General features: G+C 41.7%; 1 protein-coding gene across 12 annotated transcripts in view; it reads right to left on the bottom strand.

Moving 5' to 3' along the window:
* The window catches only part of TLN2 (talin 2), a 408649-nt gene that overhangs the window by 153079 nt on the left and 235981 nt on the right, over nucleotides 1–19589 (bottom strand). For all 12 annotated transcript variants that reach the window (XM_087859255.1, XM_087859253.1, XM_087859254.1 and 9 more), the window contains 2 exons: nucleotides 11188–11251; nucleotides 10050–10154 (listed from right to left, as the gene is read on the bottom strand). In XM_087859255.1, coding sequence (XP_087715381.1) covers nucleotides 10050–10154; nucleotides 11188–11251 — 169 coding nt within the window. The remainder of the gene's footprint in view (nucleotides 1–10049; nucleotides 10155–11187; nucleotides 11252–19589) is intronic.

Raw genomic sequence — 19589 nt, 5'->3', positions numbered from 1 at the left:
GTACAAAGAGAAGAAAACAATCTCATTTACAGTTGCACCAAAAATAATAAAATACCTAGAAATAAACCTAACCAAAGAGGTGAAAGACCTGTACTCTGAAAACTACACATCACTGATGAAAGAAATTGAAGACACAAAGAAATGGAAAGACATTCCATGCTCATGGATTGGAAGAACAGATATTGTTAACATGTCTATACTACCCAAAGCTATCAACACATTTAATGCAATCCCTATCAAAATACTAATAGCATTTTTTAGAGCTAGAACAAATAATGTAGGTACCACAAAAGCAATCTTGGAAAAGAAAAGCAAAGCTGGAAGAATCACAGTTCTGAACTTCAAGTTACATTAAAAAGCTGCAGTACCTAAAACATTATGGTACTGGCATAAAAAACAGACACATTGATCAAAGGAATAGAACAGGAAGTCCAGAAATAAGCCCACAATTATATGGTCAACTAATCTTCGACAAAGCAGGAAAGGCTATCCAATGAGAAAAAGACAGTCTCTTCAATAAATGGTGTTGGGAAAACTGGACAGCAACATGCCAAAGACTGAAACTAGACCACTTTCTTAAACCATACACAAAAATCAATTCACAATGGATTAAAGACCTAAATGTGAGACCTTAAACCATAAAAATTCTAGAAGACAGCACAGGCAATAATTTCTCTGTCATTAGCCATGGTAACTTTTTTCTACATATGTCCCCTGAGGCAAGGGAAACAAAAGCAACAATAAACTACTGGGACTACAGCAAAATAAAAAGTTTCTGTACAGTGAAGGAAACAATCAACAAAACTGAAAGACAATCATGGAATGGGAGAAGATATTTACAAATGACATATCCAATAATGGGTTAGTATCCAAAACACAAAAAGAACTTATACAGCTCAACACCCAAAAAACAAATAATCCAGTTAAAAAATGGGCAGAAGACATGAACAGACAGTTCTCCAAAGAAAACATACAGATGGCCAACAGACACATGAAAAGATGCTCATCATCCCTGATCATCAGGGAAAAGCAAATCAAAACTATAATGAGATACCACCTCACACCAGTCAGAATGGCTAAAATAAAAAACACAAGAAACAACACGTGCTGGTGAGGATGTGGAGAAAAAATAACCCTCTTGCACTGTTGGTGGAAATGCAAATTGGTGCAGCCACTGTGGAAAAGAGTACGGAGATTTCTCAAAAATTTAAAAATAGAACTACCCTAAGATCCAGCAATTGCACTACTGGGTATTTATCCAAAAAATACAAAAACACTAATCAAAAGGATACATATATGCTTATGTTTACAGTGGCATTATTTCCAAAGCCTAGATATGGCAACAGCCCAAGTGTGCATCGACTGATGAATGGATAAAGATGTCGTGTACACACACACACACAGGAATAATCAGCCATAAACAGTAACAAAATCTTGCCATTTGCAATGACAAGGATGGAGCTAGAGAGTATTATGCTAAGTGAAATAAGTCTGTCAGAGAAAGACAAATACTGTAAGATTTCACTCCTAGGTGGAAGTTAAGAAACAAAACAAATGAGCAAAGAGGGGAAAAGAGACAAACCAAGAAACAGACTCTTAACTATAGAGAACAAATTGATGGTTACCAGAAGGGAGGTGGGTGAAGGACGGGTAAAATAGGTGATGAAGATGAAGGAATGTACTTATTGTGATTAACACCATGATTAAAATAAAAACTTAAGAAAAAAATTTAAAACAAGAAGGAAAAAAAATCAAGTAAAAAACAAGCAATTAGATTAAGTTGTCACTTAATAAAATGGAGGCTTTTTTTAAATTAATACTCAGAATTGAAGAAGGTACGAAAGAGGATTACTATGGATGGGAATTCAATGTGGCAAAACCCTTATGGAAGAAAATGCATCAATATTGATCCAAAGCTATAAAAATGTTCCCCCTCTCGGGTGCCTAGGTGGCTCAGTCAGGTAAGTGTCTGCCTTTGGCTCAGGTCATGGTCCCAGGGTCCTGGGATTGAGTCCCACATCAGGCTCTCTGCTCAGCAAGGAGTCTGCTTCTCACTCTCACTCTCCCTCTGTGCTCTCCCTCCCTCTCAAATTAGTAAATAAAGTCTTTAAAAAAAAATAAAAATGTTCCCCCTTTTAATGCAGCTTGTTTGTAGAAAGTTATTCAAATGGGCATTAAGGAGGGCATGTGAAGTGACTGGGTGACACTGGGTGTTTACATGCAACTGATGAATTATTGAACACTACACTACTATATGTTGGCTAATTGAATTTTAATGAAAAAAGGTTACTCAAAAAGAAGTTCTAAATGTGTGAGAAGATTATGTGTAGCTACAGTTTGTCGTAGTGAAAAACTGGAAACAACCAAAATTTTCAACGACAGGGGAATTCTTAAGTAAATTAGGGTATACCCATATGACAGATTATTCTAGAACCACTAAAAACCATACAACTGAAAAACAAATGGATTCATGGCAAAAACTTTGCAATACAGTATAAAATAAAAACCATTTGTATAGCTTAACCCTACCTGAAATAAAATTTTAAAAATAAATTTAAAAAAAATGCAAAATAAATTTTTAAAAATAAAAATTTCATTATATGATAAAATGGTGACAATGATCATTTCAAGTTATTTGTATTATTTTCTTGTGCTTTTCCTTATCCTCCCAATTTCACTTAAAAAATCTATTTCTAGGGTGCCTGGGTGGCTCAGTCAGTTCAAGCATCCAACTCTTGATTTCAGATCAGGTCGTGATCTCAGGGTTGTGAGATCAAGCCTCGAATCAGGCTCCATGCTGGGTGTGGAACCCGCTTAAGATTCTCTCTCTCCCTCTCTCTCTGCCCCCCTCCCCTTTTTTCTCCTTTTCTCGCTCTCTAAAAGAAAAAAAAAATCTATTTCTACTGTTATCAGGAAAAAAAAATTCCCAAATATTTGCTGAAACCTAGCAATGCCTAAATCACTATTCTCAGAGGAATATACAAATTAGCACACACAAATTCTGTATGTATACAAGGGGATAGGCAATTTTAAAATAATAGAAATGCGCTAGGTACTTAATAAATATTATCTACTAATTCTCAGGGCATCCTTCAAATGTTGGTATCATCATCCCCATTTTGCAAATGAAGAGACCAGCAAACTCATCCAAGGCAAACAGTAGTGAGTGGTAAAGCCACGACTGGAACACAAATTTGAGTAGCTCAAAAACGTCTCTGACTTCAAAAGCAGACTGTCCACCACCATGTTCTCTACTCTGGTGAAAGTAATCAGAGAAGACAAAAATCCCCGCTAGCCTCCATGGACAGTTCATAGGCCACCCAACAGCGAAGGCCAGGGCACACCTCCAGCTTCCTCCCAGGGGGCGGGGGGCCGGGGGGGGGGGGGGAAGGATCGGGAATCTGCGTGGGTGTCTGACAAGGGGAACATGGCAGTGGAATAACCTTAAAAAAACAACAACACTGAGAAGAGTCAGATTCTTTGTAAAGAGAGGCTGGTTCCACAAGGAGTGAAATCAATGCAGGTGGACGATGCCAGCAGTCCAACTTGGCTGCAGGAGCCACACGGAGATTCAGGCGAAGAGGTTCTAGGCAGTTAGCCACACAGGGCTGGCAAGAGCCGGGCTGCTGGGACCCGGAAGGGGATCTGAAATAAAATATGGTTTGCAGCTGTTGCCTTCAGCCTTCTCCATCTGCACCTCCCGGCAGGCAAGGGGCTTTGGGGTGAGGGAACACAGAATTGTGACGGATTGCCCTGGCTCTCGTCGAGCTCCTTCTGGACAGGGGAGGACGTCACAGGGAACATGCTAACAACTTACAGTGGGCATTCCATCAGAAGGTCAGGATCAGGGAGGGGGCAGAAGAAACACAGACCACTGTCAGGGATCAGATGATTTCAGGGCCTGCCCACAAAATGCAGAGCAGCTGGAGAAAGTTAAAGGCGTGAAAGGCTCAGCTCAGGGCTGGCTACACTGGTTCTTCCCCATGAAGACCTGCCTTAGACCCACAGTGGTGAGCCAGCATGTTAGGAGAGGCTTCCTCTTCCTCCCCGTACCCCCACACATCTCAGTCCACCTTACACCGGGCCTTGCCCACTTCAGCTCCACAGACCAGCGTCCTTTTATCTCCAGTGAAGAAAGCAGGCAAGGCAGGCCCCGTGAAGTCCCGTCTCTCAAGGACTGACACACAGAGAGACTGCGGCTGCTGCTGTTCTGTAGAAATTTCTCTCCAGGTGGTCCTCATTAGGTTGGTTTTGTTTGGAAGATGTCTTGAGCTTGCATAACTTAGACGCAGGAGAATGAATGCATTCTACCAAGAGGAGGCAGGATTCATTAACAAGCCCGGCCCCTCCACTTTCAAGCACATCTCAGCCATTACTGTGCCTTCAAACCATGACAGACTCTTGACTCTGGGAAACAAACTGAGGGCTGCAGAATGGGGGTGAGGGGTGGGGGGATGGGGTAACCGGGTGAAGGGCACTGAGGGCACAAGATGTGATGAGCAGTGGGTGTTATACGCAACTAATCAATCATTGAACAGTATGTCAAGAACTAATGATGCACTATATGTTGGCTAACTTTATTTAAACAAATAAATATAAAAAACAAAAAACAAAAAAAACTGGTGACTGGCTATGGTCAGGCCTGCTCTTACAGCTCTTCTCACTGGTGTGGAGATTGGCTGATTGCTACATCACCTGTGTCTTACGTGGGAGATTTAGAAGGGAGCGAAGGGATGCAAGTGGGTTCTGCTTTGGCATTTTGGCTCTAGGCCCCGAACTTCGATGAGGCCTAAGCTGTGAGCCAGCTGTGCTCACTACAATTCTACCTTGGCTTGGTGCCAAAGTGCTGGCTTGTGCGCTCTGCGGTGTTATCAGTACCCTTATTTCTTTTAGGGGCATGGCAGGAAGGGACAGCTGCTCAAGAGCAAAATGGTGTTAGGGGTGCCTGGCTGGCTCAGTCTGAAGAGCATGCAACTCTTGATCTTGGAGTAGTGAGTTCAAGCCCCATGCTGGGTGTAGAGATTCCTTAAATAAATAAAACTTAAAAAAAGAGCAAAACGGTGTTAAAGATCCTGTTCATTAGCCATTTTTCTCTAACAACTGGTCATCTATTCAACTTAACTCATGATTCTGAGAGGCTCCAAATGCCCTCTGTGATGCTTTTATAGTTAAGGGGAGAAGAGGGTCAGCTCCCCAGGTATCTCACACCTCAAAGCTCTGGCTGTGGCTACAGGGAAAGTTAAAAGACAAATTTATAAATGAGAAAGAAGGTTTACACAAGAATTTCCTAGAATGAAACAAGATCCTTTGCAGGTTATTGGAAATGGCTTACCATTGCTTATGGAGTTTTGATTAGTGTATCAAGATAAAATGCAAAAGATGTCAATATAAGAGGAAGACTCTAGGGGCGCCTGGGTGGCTTAGTCCTTAAGCGTCTGCCTTCGGCTCAGGGCGTGATCCTGGATCCCTGGGATCGAGCCCCGCATCAGGCTCCTCCGCTGGGAGCCTGCTTCTTCCTCTCCCACTCCCCCTGCTTGTGTTCCCTCCCTCGCTGGCTGTCTTTCTCTCTGTCAAATAAATTAAAATCTTTAAAAAAAAAAAAGAGGAAGACTGTAGACATTTATAGCTTCCACTCATTAAGCTCTTATATGCCACAGTCCCCTTTTTTCTATTTTCTCATTTAAACCTCATAAAAAGGCACACTTTTATATGTGAGCAAACATGCACAGACAGAAGGTAATGTAACTTATCTAAGGTAAAACTAAGCGGCAAACCAGAATCCAAATCTAGGTGTTTCTTTTCAAAGCTTATGTTCTTAGCCACTGAGAACAGAACACTGCCACATAAAGCCATTCCCTGTGGATTCATTAAATGGCTGATGGACATTCTCTACATCAGAGTCAGCAAACCACAGGCAGTGATAACCCCAGCTTTTTGCCTGCTTTTTTATGGCCTGAGAGCTAAGAGTGAATTTTCCATTTTTAAGAGCTTGAAAAAAAAAAAAAACCCACAAGAGGAATAATTCTATGTGACACATGAAGATTATATGAAATTGAAATTTCAGAGCCCATAAATAAAGCTTTACAGGAACCTAACTGTGCTCATTCATTTACATATTGCCTATGGTGGCTTTCAGGCCACACGGGCAGAGGTGGCCAGTATGGCCTGCAAAGCCTAAGATACCATTTGACCCTTTACTAGAAAAGTTTGCCAACTCTCGGTCTACATCATGGGTGTTAAAAGCCAATTACAAGTTGGAAGACTTAGGAGCCAGGGATAAGGGAGATGTGGGAAGGGTTCAGGGATCACCTAAAATTTATCAAATATCCTTACTTTCCAGGCGCTACTTTTTTTTTTTAAGATTTTATTTGAGAGAGAGAGAGAGCAAGAGAGAGCACGAGCAGGGAAGAGAGCAAGAAGCAGGTTTCCTGAGAGCAGGGAGCCCGAGGTGGGGCTCAATCGCAGGACCCTGAGATCATGATCTGAGCCGAAGGCAGATGCTTAACTGACTGAGCCACCCAGGCACTACATTTCTTTATATACACTATCTCATTTAATCTTTAGAGTTCTGTAAGGCATGATCACTCCCATTTTTCAGATGAAGAAACCGAGACTGAGGGAGGTTATGGGTGTCTCTCAAAGTCACACGGGTCTCTGCTGTTCCCCACATAGAGGTACGCTGGCATCCTGGATGCCAGGCCAATCTTCCTGACTCCAACACCCAAGCACTTTCTTTTATAACAACAAAGTCTAATGCTCTGAATATTAGGTCAACACGTTCATGGATATAGAAGAAATAGGATAGAAGCACCTGTAAATATATATAACTACTCTGAGAATATCTAGGATTAATCCTAAAGCTATATGGTAAGATTAAGTGTGTTCAATATCAATATCTAAATGTTTCATAAATTATAATTTCCTTGACTTAAATTTCTAATAGACTACACAAGTAGTGAATGAGAAACTAGAACCACTCACTTTTAACTTCCTAAATGATGCCAACAAAATTCCTTCACAACTAAATGGTATGTTTAGGTTGGGATTCTAGGGAAATCTGTTATTTATGCCTTTAAAAAACTTGTTATCCCTTAGCCATACAATTTTTGTGTGTGTCTGCTATTCTGCATAGGATCTCTTTCATCCTATATTCTAAATGGTTGCACTTACCTATACACACAAATGTTATTTCATGTTGTTGACATATGTCTTGTACATTTACTTGACCAACTTACTCAAATTAAAAATAAATCTAAAAGTTAAAATGACTATATATCGTTATAGCATGTACAGAGATCTGTAGGCTGAAAATTATGCTAAGTGAATGGACTATTTAAAATTAACTCTTCCAATCCATGAACATGGGATATCTTTCCATTTATTTGTATCGTCTTTAATTTCTTTCACTAGTGTCTTAAAGTTTTTGGTTTATAGATCTTTCACTTCCTTGGTTAAATTGATTCCTAAGTAATTTATTGTTTTTGATACTATTGTAAATGGAATTGTTTTCTTTCTTTTCCAGATAGTTCACTGTATATGAGGCCATCTTACTTGACCTACTGATCTGATTTATGAGGTTCATTAATCCATAGTATTAAATTACTCCTGAATTCTCATTGTAATACTTTGAAAATATGGCAAACTGCAGTCAGGCAAACTATTTATCAAAATCAATTTTCGTTTTTGAGAGAGAGAGCATATGTGCGCATGAGTGGAGGGGGTGAGGCAGAGGGAGAGAGAGAATCCTAAGCAGGCTCTAGCCCAGCAAGGAGCTCAATCTCATAACCCTGAGATCACAACCTGAGGTGAGGTCAAGAGTCAGATGCTCAACCGAATGAGCCAGCCAGGTGCCCCTATCAAAATAAATTCTAAAATAAAATGATGTAAGACCATGGAGCAAAAAATTAAAGTGAGCAGTTGTGCTCACTTCCGTAAAGTGACAAAAAATAAAACTGAAGAAAACCAAAATCTGAATACCTAACATGTATGTGAAAGTTAGTCCTGGCCTTTCTTCAAAGGCATGTAAGTTAAAAAATAAAGACATGAAAAGAAGAAAAGGAGAAAGGAAGGGAGAGAGGGAGGAAGGAAAGAAATTTCCTTACTTTCTTATTTTGCCTTAAATACTTTTGTAGAAGTTTTCATTTAACGAAATCTACCAAGACCTTGCCATAACCAGAGGATTTGTGTTCTACCTCAAATTATTCTACTAACTATAGACCAATTTTTCTAAGACCCTAAATTAGCCTTGGAGAACATTTTATTTTTTCTGGACCCTGATGTTCAAGTGCTCTTCCTAATTACATGTAGTTTTCTGTGTGCTGCTTCCTACCTTTATTTATTTATTTTTTTTAAGATTATTTATTTATTTGACAGAGAGAGAGAGACAGCCAGCGAGAGAGGGAACACAAGCAGGGGGAGTGGGAGAGGAAGAAGCAGGCTCCTAGCGGAGAAGCCTGATGTGGGGCTCGATCCCAGAACTCTGGGATCACGCCCTGAGCCGAAGGCAGACGCTTAACGACTGCGCCACCCAGGCGCCCCCCTGCTTCCTACATTTATTAACCTATATGCACATCCCTGAAACTGACTGTATCAAGTGTGATGGTATTAATGGAAACAATACGATTACAAGAGATGAATTTCATACATAAAGGACTATTGAAAAACTCAAGAAAGAATGGGTACAGAGACCAAAGCATTGGGCATGCTCAAAATTTGTTTCATCTTTGTCCCTATGAGGTATTGGAACTCATCTGCTATCAACTGTTCTTCAGAATAATAAATGAAAAGCAGCTTTTTCTTCTTAAACAAGCAGATCTCGCCAACTGCTCATGGTAGGGGTGGGGAGCTGGGATGATGGAAGCAGGTGACTACAGCTCAGATGGGATCACCTCAGCTAAGGCAGCAGAACCATTCCAGGGAAATGGAGTCATTTGTACCTACAAGGTAGCACCCCATTCAAAAATTCACTGATCGTTTAAAACTCACACTAAATATGAAAAAAATTCAACTTCTAAATGATTTTTCTGAAAACCAAAGTGATTCGCCTATGCTTTCATCATTTGCAAGGGCTGCAGCATTTTCGGGTGTAAAACCAAGAGCTGTCTGGTTTAAGTCACTCATCATGAAGTGTATCCCCTTCTTCAGTGTAACATCTTTGTTGTTCCTCACCCCAAATGAGGCAGCTTTCTTCAGTGAGTAGAGTCAAGAAAAGCATCTCTACCCCCCAACATCCTAGAGGACAGTGTAACTTTCTTCTTCTCTAGGTCTCTTCAGCAGTTGGGAAAACAAGCTTCTTAAAGCACCCTGACTCTGGCCTTGGGACTTCTGTCCCTGTAGGCAGCTGCAGCACAGTTGGTAACACTCTCCTCTGCTTTAAGCAACATGAGAAACTTCACATGGTGGAGTTTTCTTCCAGGGCCAAGGGCAAGAGGCAGGGAGCCAAGAGTCAGAGCAAAACAAGTGGAAATCAATGAAACCTATTAGTGAGATGACTAAAATAGAGTCTGGGAGGTCAAGCTGCACAAAGGAAAGAAGCTAATGAGAGAGCTTATCAGTCCACCTAAGAACACACCCATCAAGGGCCTCAGTCTTGAATTTCAAAGAGAAGGCAAACAATTCCCATGAAATCAGATCTGAAGGCCACAGAAAACCCCAAAGCCCACCTGAAACTATACAAAGTAAGTATGGTATTTACTACATTAATTCGATTTGGTATGCAGTGATCAACAGCCTTCACTTAGTCCAGGGCACTCTTAGTAATCTCAAGTGAAACATTTTCGGAGGAAAAGTGATAACAAGTAGACATGAATGCACTCCTTCGGTGACTTTATAGCAGCGACTGTGCCACGCCAAGACACGAGTGCCTGGAGGCCCACAGGCAGCCAGGCTCACTCACTAGCCTTATAACTTACATGCTTCGTGTCTGTCCCATGGGCTTAACTCAGGTGACCACCGAACAGATGCTACCTCTGCAAATGCTAGGGGTCTTGGGGCAACAAAGCAAGCTTGACAGCAAACACCCTGTGCGCCCTGCGCCCCGCCCAACTTACCTTCACCAGGAAAAAGGACACGCCATACGTTCGGAGGGATCGGGCGAGTTTGACATACTTGACCTTGGCTTCTATTTCGCTCATCTCTCCACAGTTCTTATGCTCCTACAAGTGACAGCAGCAAGGACCAGTTATTAAAGATCTGCCAGCACGCGGACTTGGTAGAGCTGGTTATGACATATGGCACATACAGTTGCTATGAATGATCAGTCATGGACATTTGTGTTGGAGACCCCTCTGTGACACATGTACCAGCCGACCGAGGGTCAGAGCACAGAGAAAGCTCGAATGCAGGGCTTCTTAACAGAAGCTGGAGCCCAACTCCCTAGAGATTTTACACCTACAGGCAATAATTCAAGCTGTGTAGAATGGCAGACCAGGGTCCAAAGTGTAATCCACTTTTGGAAGAACTCCATACCCCCAAAGGTTCAGAACCAACGCTTTCCATGAGAGCAAAAATAATGTTCTCCAGGAGACGTATCCTTCTAACATCCACCCAAAATATATGGTTTTCCAAAGAGCAGGACATATAAATGCCTGCACGTCAGAGTGCCTGGAAACAAGCCGTGTGCATTTTATACACACAAAATTTCTACTTCAACTTACATTTACATTTCAATACCGAAGAAGACTTTAATATTTTGGATTCACTGGAGTGATTGTTTTATGGCAAAGTTGATGATAGGGCTTTTTTTTTTTCTTTTCTGCTTGCCTGAAAGAGAAAACTCTCTGATGTTTAGGGAAAAAACCCTGAATTTTAAAAAGACACCAGTTTCCAAATTCTAAGCTTCAAAAAACAAATATCAGGACAAAGAAGCTACTTGCAGCTGCTTCTTCAGTGCATTTTAATAGCAAATCACCTTGTTTCAACACTATCAAGATAATGCCTTTGAAATTAAATGTATGCACATTTTTCTCAGAAGGACTAAGTAACCTTTAGCAAGAAGGTATGGATTAAGATACTAAATCTGCCCAAAGGAGAACTGTCAGCTTCTTTACTCTTGAGTCACTAATCACTTACTATGTAAGCAGAGCACATGTATGGAGTACTAAACTAGCACATGCAGAGGCCCCTCTCATATTAATAGATGAGGCTAGGGAGCGAGGAGAATAATGAAGTTCTATACATTTCCAATACCTGAAATATTTTCTTTTCAGCTCCTCTCTGCTTGATGTATTCTTTGGGCAGGAATTCCTTTAGACTGAGAGAGAGAACAAAAAATAATAATAAGCCATTTATTCTATGATGAGAAGGAAAGAAGAGAGACTTTTTTGTACAACTCAGTGAAGTCATTAACTCTTCCTGTCAGTATTTTATGGCACAATTTAGAACAGACTGCCAAATTGCATAACACACTTAAATAGGGCACAAATATAAAACCAGTCTTATCGATACGAAGGATCAAACTAACACGGTTAAAGAATTTCCATGACACATTGTAAAGTACCAAAGCAAAGGGTGCAAGAGTGCACAGTATGCTATCCTTTATGATAAAGGGAGGAAGGTGTTTTTTATTTTGCTTAATACATATTTCTAGGGTGCCAGGGTGGTTCAGTTGGTTAAAGCATCTGATTCTTGGTTTCAGCTCAGGTCATGATCTCATGGGTCGTGAGACTGAGCCCTGCGTCGGGCTCTGTGCTCACTGGGGAGTCTGCTTAGATTCTCTCCCTCGGTCCCTCCCCTTACTCTTCCACGTGCACTAGTTCTCTCTAAAATAATAAGAAAACCTTTTAAAAACATACGCATTTTTAAAACAATACAAGTATATATCTAGTACTAATTAAAATGATTCTCTATGGGAAGAAGGGAAACAGGGCGAAGGGAACAAAGATGGAAACGAAACCTCTGGATATCCCTTGCACTACTTATCACTGTAGAACCACTTGAAATTACAAAGAGGGGAAAAATCCAACACCTACAAATCTAAAGCAAACTGAAACAAATGAAATTAACAGTATAACAAGTTGATAGCATAACCACAGGAAGAAAAATGATTTCAAATAACTTTGAAAAACAGTCTTTTGACTATACATCCCTAGCGAGATATGTATTAAAGATAAAATGAACCAGAGAAGACATTAAATATTGATAACATTATTTTAAAACAATACCCTCTCCCCTCCAAACACAAATACACATACACTACAAAATTAGGGTATTACATTATATGGAAGTAGGATATCATATATAATTAGGATACAATAAATGAGTAATTATGTTAGCTGTTAGAAACCAAACTTTTTAGCATCAAATAGATTAAAACAAAACAAAACAAAAAGTTAAATGAAAACCCTGTAGTCCTTGAATTGGAAATACTGATCTGAATCTCTGATTCATTCTTTTTCTGGAAAACATTTTTTAGTGTGTCCACTGAGGAAGCTGAGGGCAAGGACCATCCGGTGGCATTGCCAGGGCCTCGATCAGGTAGCCTCCAAACACTATTTCCCACTAAAAGGAATCAGGGATCCCTGGAGAAGTGACTGATTCTAACTCCAGGGCAGGAAATATATTAAACACTCTTGGGGCTTCTTATGCTTGAGATCAAAGAAGTTATCAAAATGACACTGGACTGACATCAAGGGGTAACCACTGGCCAATAACAGGATGATTCTTTAAAACCTTAAACAAAGGAAAAGAAAGAACAATTATAATGAACCCACCACCCAGGGCAACAATTTTAATTCACAGCCATTCCTGGCTCATCTACTCCTTCACCCCATCCCCTGCATTGTATTATTTCCAAGCAAATCCTACACATCAAACAGTTAATTTCATGTGATGGGACAATGAGAGGGTGAGACAGGATGATGACCACAATGGGTAAAAGCAAAGATATGTAAAATCCCCTAAAGATCCTTTAAAATAATCACGGGTCACCTTAACTCCTACTGAAAACTGATAAACACAGAAGGAATAAAAGGAATAAGTCAAGCAGAGAAAGACAATTATCATATGGTTTCACTCATTTATGGAACGTAAGAAGCAGGAAGATCAGTAGGAGAAGAAAGGGAAGGTAAACAGAAGGGGGAATGAACCATGAGAGACTATGGACTCTGGGAAACAAACCGAGGGCTTCAGTGGGGGGAGGGAGGGATAGGTTGGTGATGGGTAGTACGGAGGGCATGTATTGCATGGTGCACTGGGTGTTATACGCAAACAATGAATCATGGAACACTACATCAAAAATAGGGATGTACTGTATGGTGACTAACATAATATAATAAAAATATTATTAAATAATAAAAAAAGAAGGAATAAAAGGAGTTCAAAAATCATCATTTTATAGCTCCTAATGAAATGAGCAATAGAACAAAACACCCCAGAGTGGCTGCTAAAACCAACAAGTGACAAGTTAATGGAGAACTTTATAGTAGATAGTTCATTCTGATTCAAACCCACTTAATCAATTTTATCATTAATAAAAGTGGGATAACCAGACAACACATGCCTCCTAACTGATGGAATAGGAAGTTACAGCACTATCCAGGAAGTATTCTTGGCAATAAAGAATAATATGTAATTTAACCTGAATTTAATTAAGATGCTAGATATAAATATTAGTTTACAAAAATAGAGATAGAAGAACACGGAAAGTGACACCACCAGGATACAATCAGTCCAATGCCAACTACGGCAATTCTGTAAAAATAAATCAGGTCCCTCACAAATAAATGGCTTGGTGGTAGAGGTGAAAAAGAGGACACAGTAACACGTTAAAAGAGTTCCAAAAAACATATTTGGTACACAGCTACAGTAATAAAAACAGTGGAGAACAGATATAAGAATAGACAGGTCAATGGAATAGAATCAAGAGCCTAGAAATTAACCTTTACTTTTACAGCCAGTTGATTTTCAGCAAGGGAAATGGATTTTCAATGGGAAAAGAATAGTCTTTTTAAGAAATGGTGCTGAGACAACTGGATATCCATGAGCAAAACAATGAAGTTGGACCCTCTACTTCATACCAAATGCAAAAATTAACTCAAAATGGATCAGAGACCTACCTACATTTAAGCTAAAACTGTAAAACTTTTAGAATACAGGAATAAACCTTTATGACCTTGAGTCAGGGCAACACTTAAGATACAATACCAAAAGCACACACAGCGAAAGAAAAAATAAGTAGGACTACATCAGAATAAAAAATTTGGAACGCCAAGTGACACCACCAAGAAAGTGAAGAAGCAGCCCATAGAATGGGAGAAAATGTTGCAAATTAAGTATCTGATAAGGAACCTGTATTCTGAATACATAAGAACTTCCACAACTTAACAACGAAAAGACAAGCCAGTTAAAAAATGGGGAGGGGATCTGTTAAAACATTTTTCCGAAGAAGATATACAATTGGCCAAAAGCACATGAAAATATACTGAACTTCAGTAGCCATCAGGGAATTTAAAAGAAAATTACAATATGATAGCACACACCCACTAAGGTGGTTACAATAAAAAAGATGAACAAGTGGGAATATAAAATGGTATAGCTGCTGTTGAAAACAACCTGGTAGTTCCTTAAAATATGAAACAGCAAGTCTACTCCTAGGCATGTAACCAGGGAAAATGTAAATGAATGTTCATAGGAGTACTCCTAATAGCCAAAAGGTAGAGACAACCTCAAATGTCCAATCAACTGATGAATGGGTTAGTCACAAGTAGCTGATCCATACAACATTACTCAGCAATGAAAAGGAAAGATGTACGATATAAACTCCAGCATGGAAACACTGTGCTAAGTGAAGGAAGCCCATCAAAAGAGACCACAAACTGTATGATTCCATTTATAGGAAACGTCCGGAATAAGCAAATCTACAGAGGTAGGAAGGATCAGCCCTTGCAGAGGCTAGGGATGGGCGTGGGGTTACTGAGGAGTGGCTGCTAATAGACACGAGGCTTATTATCAGGAGGGATAGACGTGCTCCAAAATTAGATTGTGTGATGGCTGCACAATCTTGTAAATACACTAAAAAACACTGAATTGTACATTGTAAACAGGTAAATTATATGGTAAGTGCACTGCATCTCAATAAAACTTTTCTTAAAAAAAACCTCTTTGGGGGCGCCTGGGTGGTACAGTCGTTAAACGTCTGCCTTCAGCTCAGGTCATGATCCCAAGGTCTTGGGATTGAGCCCTGCATTGGGCTCCCTGCTCAGCGAAGAGTCTGCTTCTCCCCCCCCCCGCCCCATCCTTGCTCATGTTCTCTCTCTTCTCTCTCTCAAATAAATAAAATCTTTAAGGAAAAAAAAAAGCATTTTTTTCCCTAAGAAAATAACTACTGGGGCGCCTGGGTGGCGCAGTCGTTAAGCGTCTGCCTTCGGCTCAGGGCGTGATCCAGGCGTTATGGGATCGAGCCCCACATCAGGCTCCTCCGCTGTGAGCCTGCTTCTTCCTCTCCCACTCCCCCTGCTTGTGTTCCCTCTCTCGCTGGCTGTCTCTCTCTTTCTGTCAAATAAATAAATAAAAAATCTTTAAAAAAAAAAATCCTCTTTGAACTGAATAAAATTTGTAGGTCTTGCTTAAATCCTGATATTAAGTAAAAATATTTTTGAGACATGGGGGGAAATTTCACAAAGACTGGTTATTAGATGGTGTTACAGAATTATTGTTAATTTTGTTAGGTGTTAGGATAGATTTGCGGTTGTACAGGTTTAGAAATTTAAAAAAAATGTTGTCAGAAAAACATACCTAAGTACTTAGAGATGAAATAATATGCTGCCTGGAATTTGCTTTAAAATGCTTCAGCAAAAAAGTAGAGGGGATGTAGAGTGAGGCCAGATTCTGGCTACATTAACACTTGAATAATGAATTCTTTTTTTTTTTTTTTTTAAAGATTTTATTTATTTATTTGACAGAGAGAGACAGCCAGCAAGAGAGGGAACACAAGCAGGGGGAGTAGGAGAGGAAGAAGCAGGCTCCCAGCGGAGGAGCCTGATGTGGGGCTCGATCCCATAACTCCAGGATCACGCCCTGAGCCGAAGGCAGACGCTTAACCACTGTGCCACCCAGGCGCCCCTTGAATAATGAATTCTGGTCAACCTGCAAACTACTTTCATTGACAAAGGTTAAGCACATTTTCTGGAATTTCAGGGATCTCGTAGCAGAACAATCTGGATTTCTCAAGGGTCAGCAAGTGTAGGGTCTAAGAAATATCCAAGCAGCAGTAGCCCATTGCATGTTGTAACTATCATTAAGCAACTTCACAGACACAAATGTGATTGATCACTGGAAGGCACCAATGTCACACACACACACACACACACACACAAAAAGCTGAGTCACAGAGAAGTAAAGTAACTTAGCTGAGGTCAAAGGACTTGTTAGTGCCAGGAGCCTCCGACCTCCCAGGGCAAGAGCAGACCCACCTAACAACACAGATGTTTCGGGTTTTCCCCAAAAGCACACTGAAAACGATCTCAAGAAAAAGTGTCACGAGTGGGCCACAGGACACTGCTGCCACCCAAGGGGGACCTGGCTAAGGGAACCAAAAGCATCCACAAAGGGACCCATGCCAAACCCCTCACAACAACGAATGTTACTAGAAGAATGACGGAGGGCAGGGTCCAGAGGCCAGGCAGGGCAGACGATGCTGGGCATTAATGGCAAAGAAAGTTGTGTGTGGCACGAAGCCGCCTTGCATCCCAACTCTGCCAACCAACCCTCCCATTCTTCAGGAGGTACAGAGAACAACTTCCCGAAGCTCGCACTAGAGGTGTTACCCTTGACGTCACACGAGTGGATCTGGGAGTCTGCCGTCAGGTATTTTAAAATATGAAGTGTGTGTGTGCCCACGTGTGGCCTGTATTTTTCCCCAATCGGCGAAGTGCACAGAGTCAGCATGAAGCTGCAAGGAGCAGGCAGCCTGTCCTCACCGCCTGCCAGCCAGCCAGCCAGCAGTTCCAGCTCGGTTGTTGTCTGGACTACCAACCCTGAGCTTGGGAGGCTCCGAAGCATCCGGGACATGAATACAAGTGAGATCTGTCAGCCTTCTTTGAGAAAAGGGGTCAGACTGTCAAACCTGATTGGAAATTATTCTCTTAATTAAGCAAGCTCTGGCCAAGCAAAGTCCCTCCCACTGCCTCCTTCGGTATTCCCACTTGAAAAGGGCAGGCGGCTCCTCCACTAAATCCTACCACTGGCCTTTTAAAGGACACCTTTTCTGAGTGTGGTAATGATAGGTCCTCCACATCGCTGGGGCGGGGGGGGGGGGGTTAGTCCAAGCTCTTCTTCTACCCAAAGACCCATGGGAGGTTGGAAGCGTGCAGCCAGCAGATGGTTCTTCCCTCAGCAGCCCCACTTCTGCTCTGGCCAAGTCAGCTGTATTTACTGCTGGCTGGACGTCACATGATAACGTCATAAACCAACAGAGCCCATAAACTGCTAACATGGTACAAAAAAGAAAGCTACTGAATGGTTAAGAAAGGTAAATATTTCCAAAAGTTGTTAGACGTGAGACAACTGTAAAATACTAAAAAGAAAAAAAAAATCACGAAACTCTAAAAACAGTTCATCCTCCGATTGCTCCAGGATTGTCTTTAAACTCGCTCCTAGATGATGTGGTTCCTACAAGGAAAATACAGAACCCCAACCCGGGGATCCACACCAAGAAAACACTTGGGTCTTTCATCAAAAGATTAGCAAGCAAATGTATAAGCTGAAAGTTTAATTATAGGGTTTCACAGAGGTAGCTATCATAGATTCTGTATTTTACTTTTTTTAAGATTTATTTGAGAGAGTGAGCGTGCATGTGAGCATGTGCGTGTGTGAGCAAGCACTCGGGGGAGAGAATCCTGAAGCAGACTTCCCGCTGAGCAGGGAGCCCAATGCAGAGCTCCACCCCGGGGCCCCGAGATCACGACCTGAGCCTAAATCAAGAGTCGGCCACTCAGCTGACTGAGCCACCCAGGTGCCCCTTAGATTCTGTACTTTAAATGTCTTTGTGGGTTATCCACAGTCTAAACCATGTTGATAGAGGGTTTCTATCAACAGCTGTTGTTTATTGAAATTCGAACACTGTTCCAGGTGCTTTACAAGTATAAGTAGATTAATTAAATTCTGACAAAAGCCCATGGAAGAAAATATCCCGTTCTATACATGGAACATGAGGTTCAGTGACGTCATATTGCCACAATCACAGCCAACAACTTAAGCCTCATCTGTGGTCTCCAGAGACCATGCTCCAGCTAGGTCCCTCTCTGGTCCCTCCAAGCTACCGTTAGTCAAAAGACATAATATGTGATCAGTACTTCAGAACTTTGAGACAAATAAGAGAAATATGCAGATAATGGTAAAAATTACCGTTGGAGTTGCAGTTTTTTAGAAATGTCCAGATGCCACTGAGTAAAAGAAGGGGAACTCAACACATGTGGGGGAGCAGGGTCTAGATTCAAATCTAGGTGTTCACAAAACCTCATTTTCTTATATAAAATTAAAGCTGCTTCTTCAAGTAATTCCAAAAGAGGCGTGCTCAAGATGTTCTGTGGTCTGGCTGTAAGCGTACAAGCATATGAGAGTCAGCTATGATTTTGGGAAACGTGAGCTGCTTCTCATCTGTCCCAGAGCTGCTGCTAGGACATGTCCACAGGCAAGCCCCCACTTCTCTGAGCTGGTGTTCACCCACCAAGGGTGGAGGCCTGGAGGGGAGGGAAGGTGGGGAGGTACAGCAGGGACAGTCCCACGCACAGGACACTGGAACACCCAGATTCTCTGAGTCCAGCCTTCACGGTTAATCACCAAATGACCAACAGTAACGTCTCAAATTTGATGCCACATATGGTTCTCAAAGCCTGGTCCCAGGACCAGCAGCATTAGCACCACCCGAGAACGTGTCAGAAGCGCCAAGCCTCAGCCCTCGTCCCAGACCAGCGGAATGAGAGAGACTCTGGAAGTGAGGCCCCACAGTGTAAACACACTCTCTAGAGGAGTCTGATGTATGCTGGAGTTGGAGAACCGCTAACACACTGGGCTGGAAACTCAAGTGATGGATTCAGACACACCGGAATTAGAAGCCAGACTCAAAGACGAACATACCTGTACGACTGAGGGTACTGGTGAAGTCCTGGCTAACTGCAGTGACGATGTGGGAGGAAGGAAGCATCTGTCGAGCTGGGAAACACTTAGGGTGGGAAGAAGTAGAGAGTGAAGATGGCATGGGGGAAGCTCGGGGAAGGGTTTGAAGACCTAACCTCAGCCACATGGCGGTTCTGGGCTCCCAAACCAATCCCAGTGCCCTTTGGTCTGAGGACAGGAACCCGTGCGGAGGCTCAGAGGCAGCTTGGGGCTAGATCAATTCAGTGGTGCCGGGTTTTAAAGTTCTGGAGTTTGAAAGCAGTTAGAGAGGTAGGCACCAACTTTAGGAGGGTGCTGCAAGAGGGGAGAATGAAGGCACCGCTGGACGGTCACAGCGTCCTCTAATGGGAGAGCCCTCGGCTGTCAGGTGCTCAGGACAGAAGCAAGTAATAAACTGGTGGGTGGTGGTGGTGAGAAATAGGAGGTGAGGCAGAGCTGATGAAAAACACAAGCTGAAATGCCTCCTTCTCCATGAG

This window comes from Ursus americanus, chromosome 36, assembly GCF_024610735.1.
Source record: "Ursus americanus isolate L20-20 chromosome 36, mUrsAme1.1.p, whole genome shotgun sequence".
Classification (NCBI taxonomy): domain Eukaryota; kingdom Metazoa; phylum Chordata; class Mammalia; order Carnivora; family Ursidae; genus Ursus; species Ursus americanus.
This window is presented reverse-complemented; position numbering and strand designations above follow the sequence as displayed.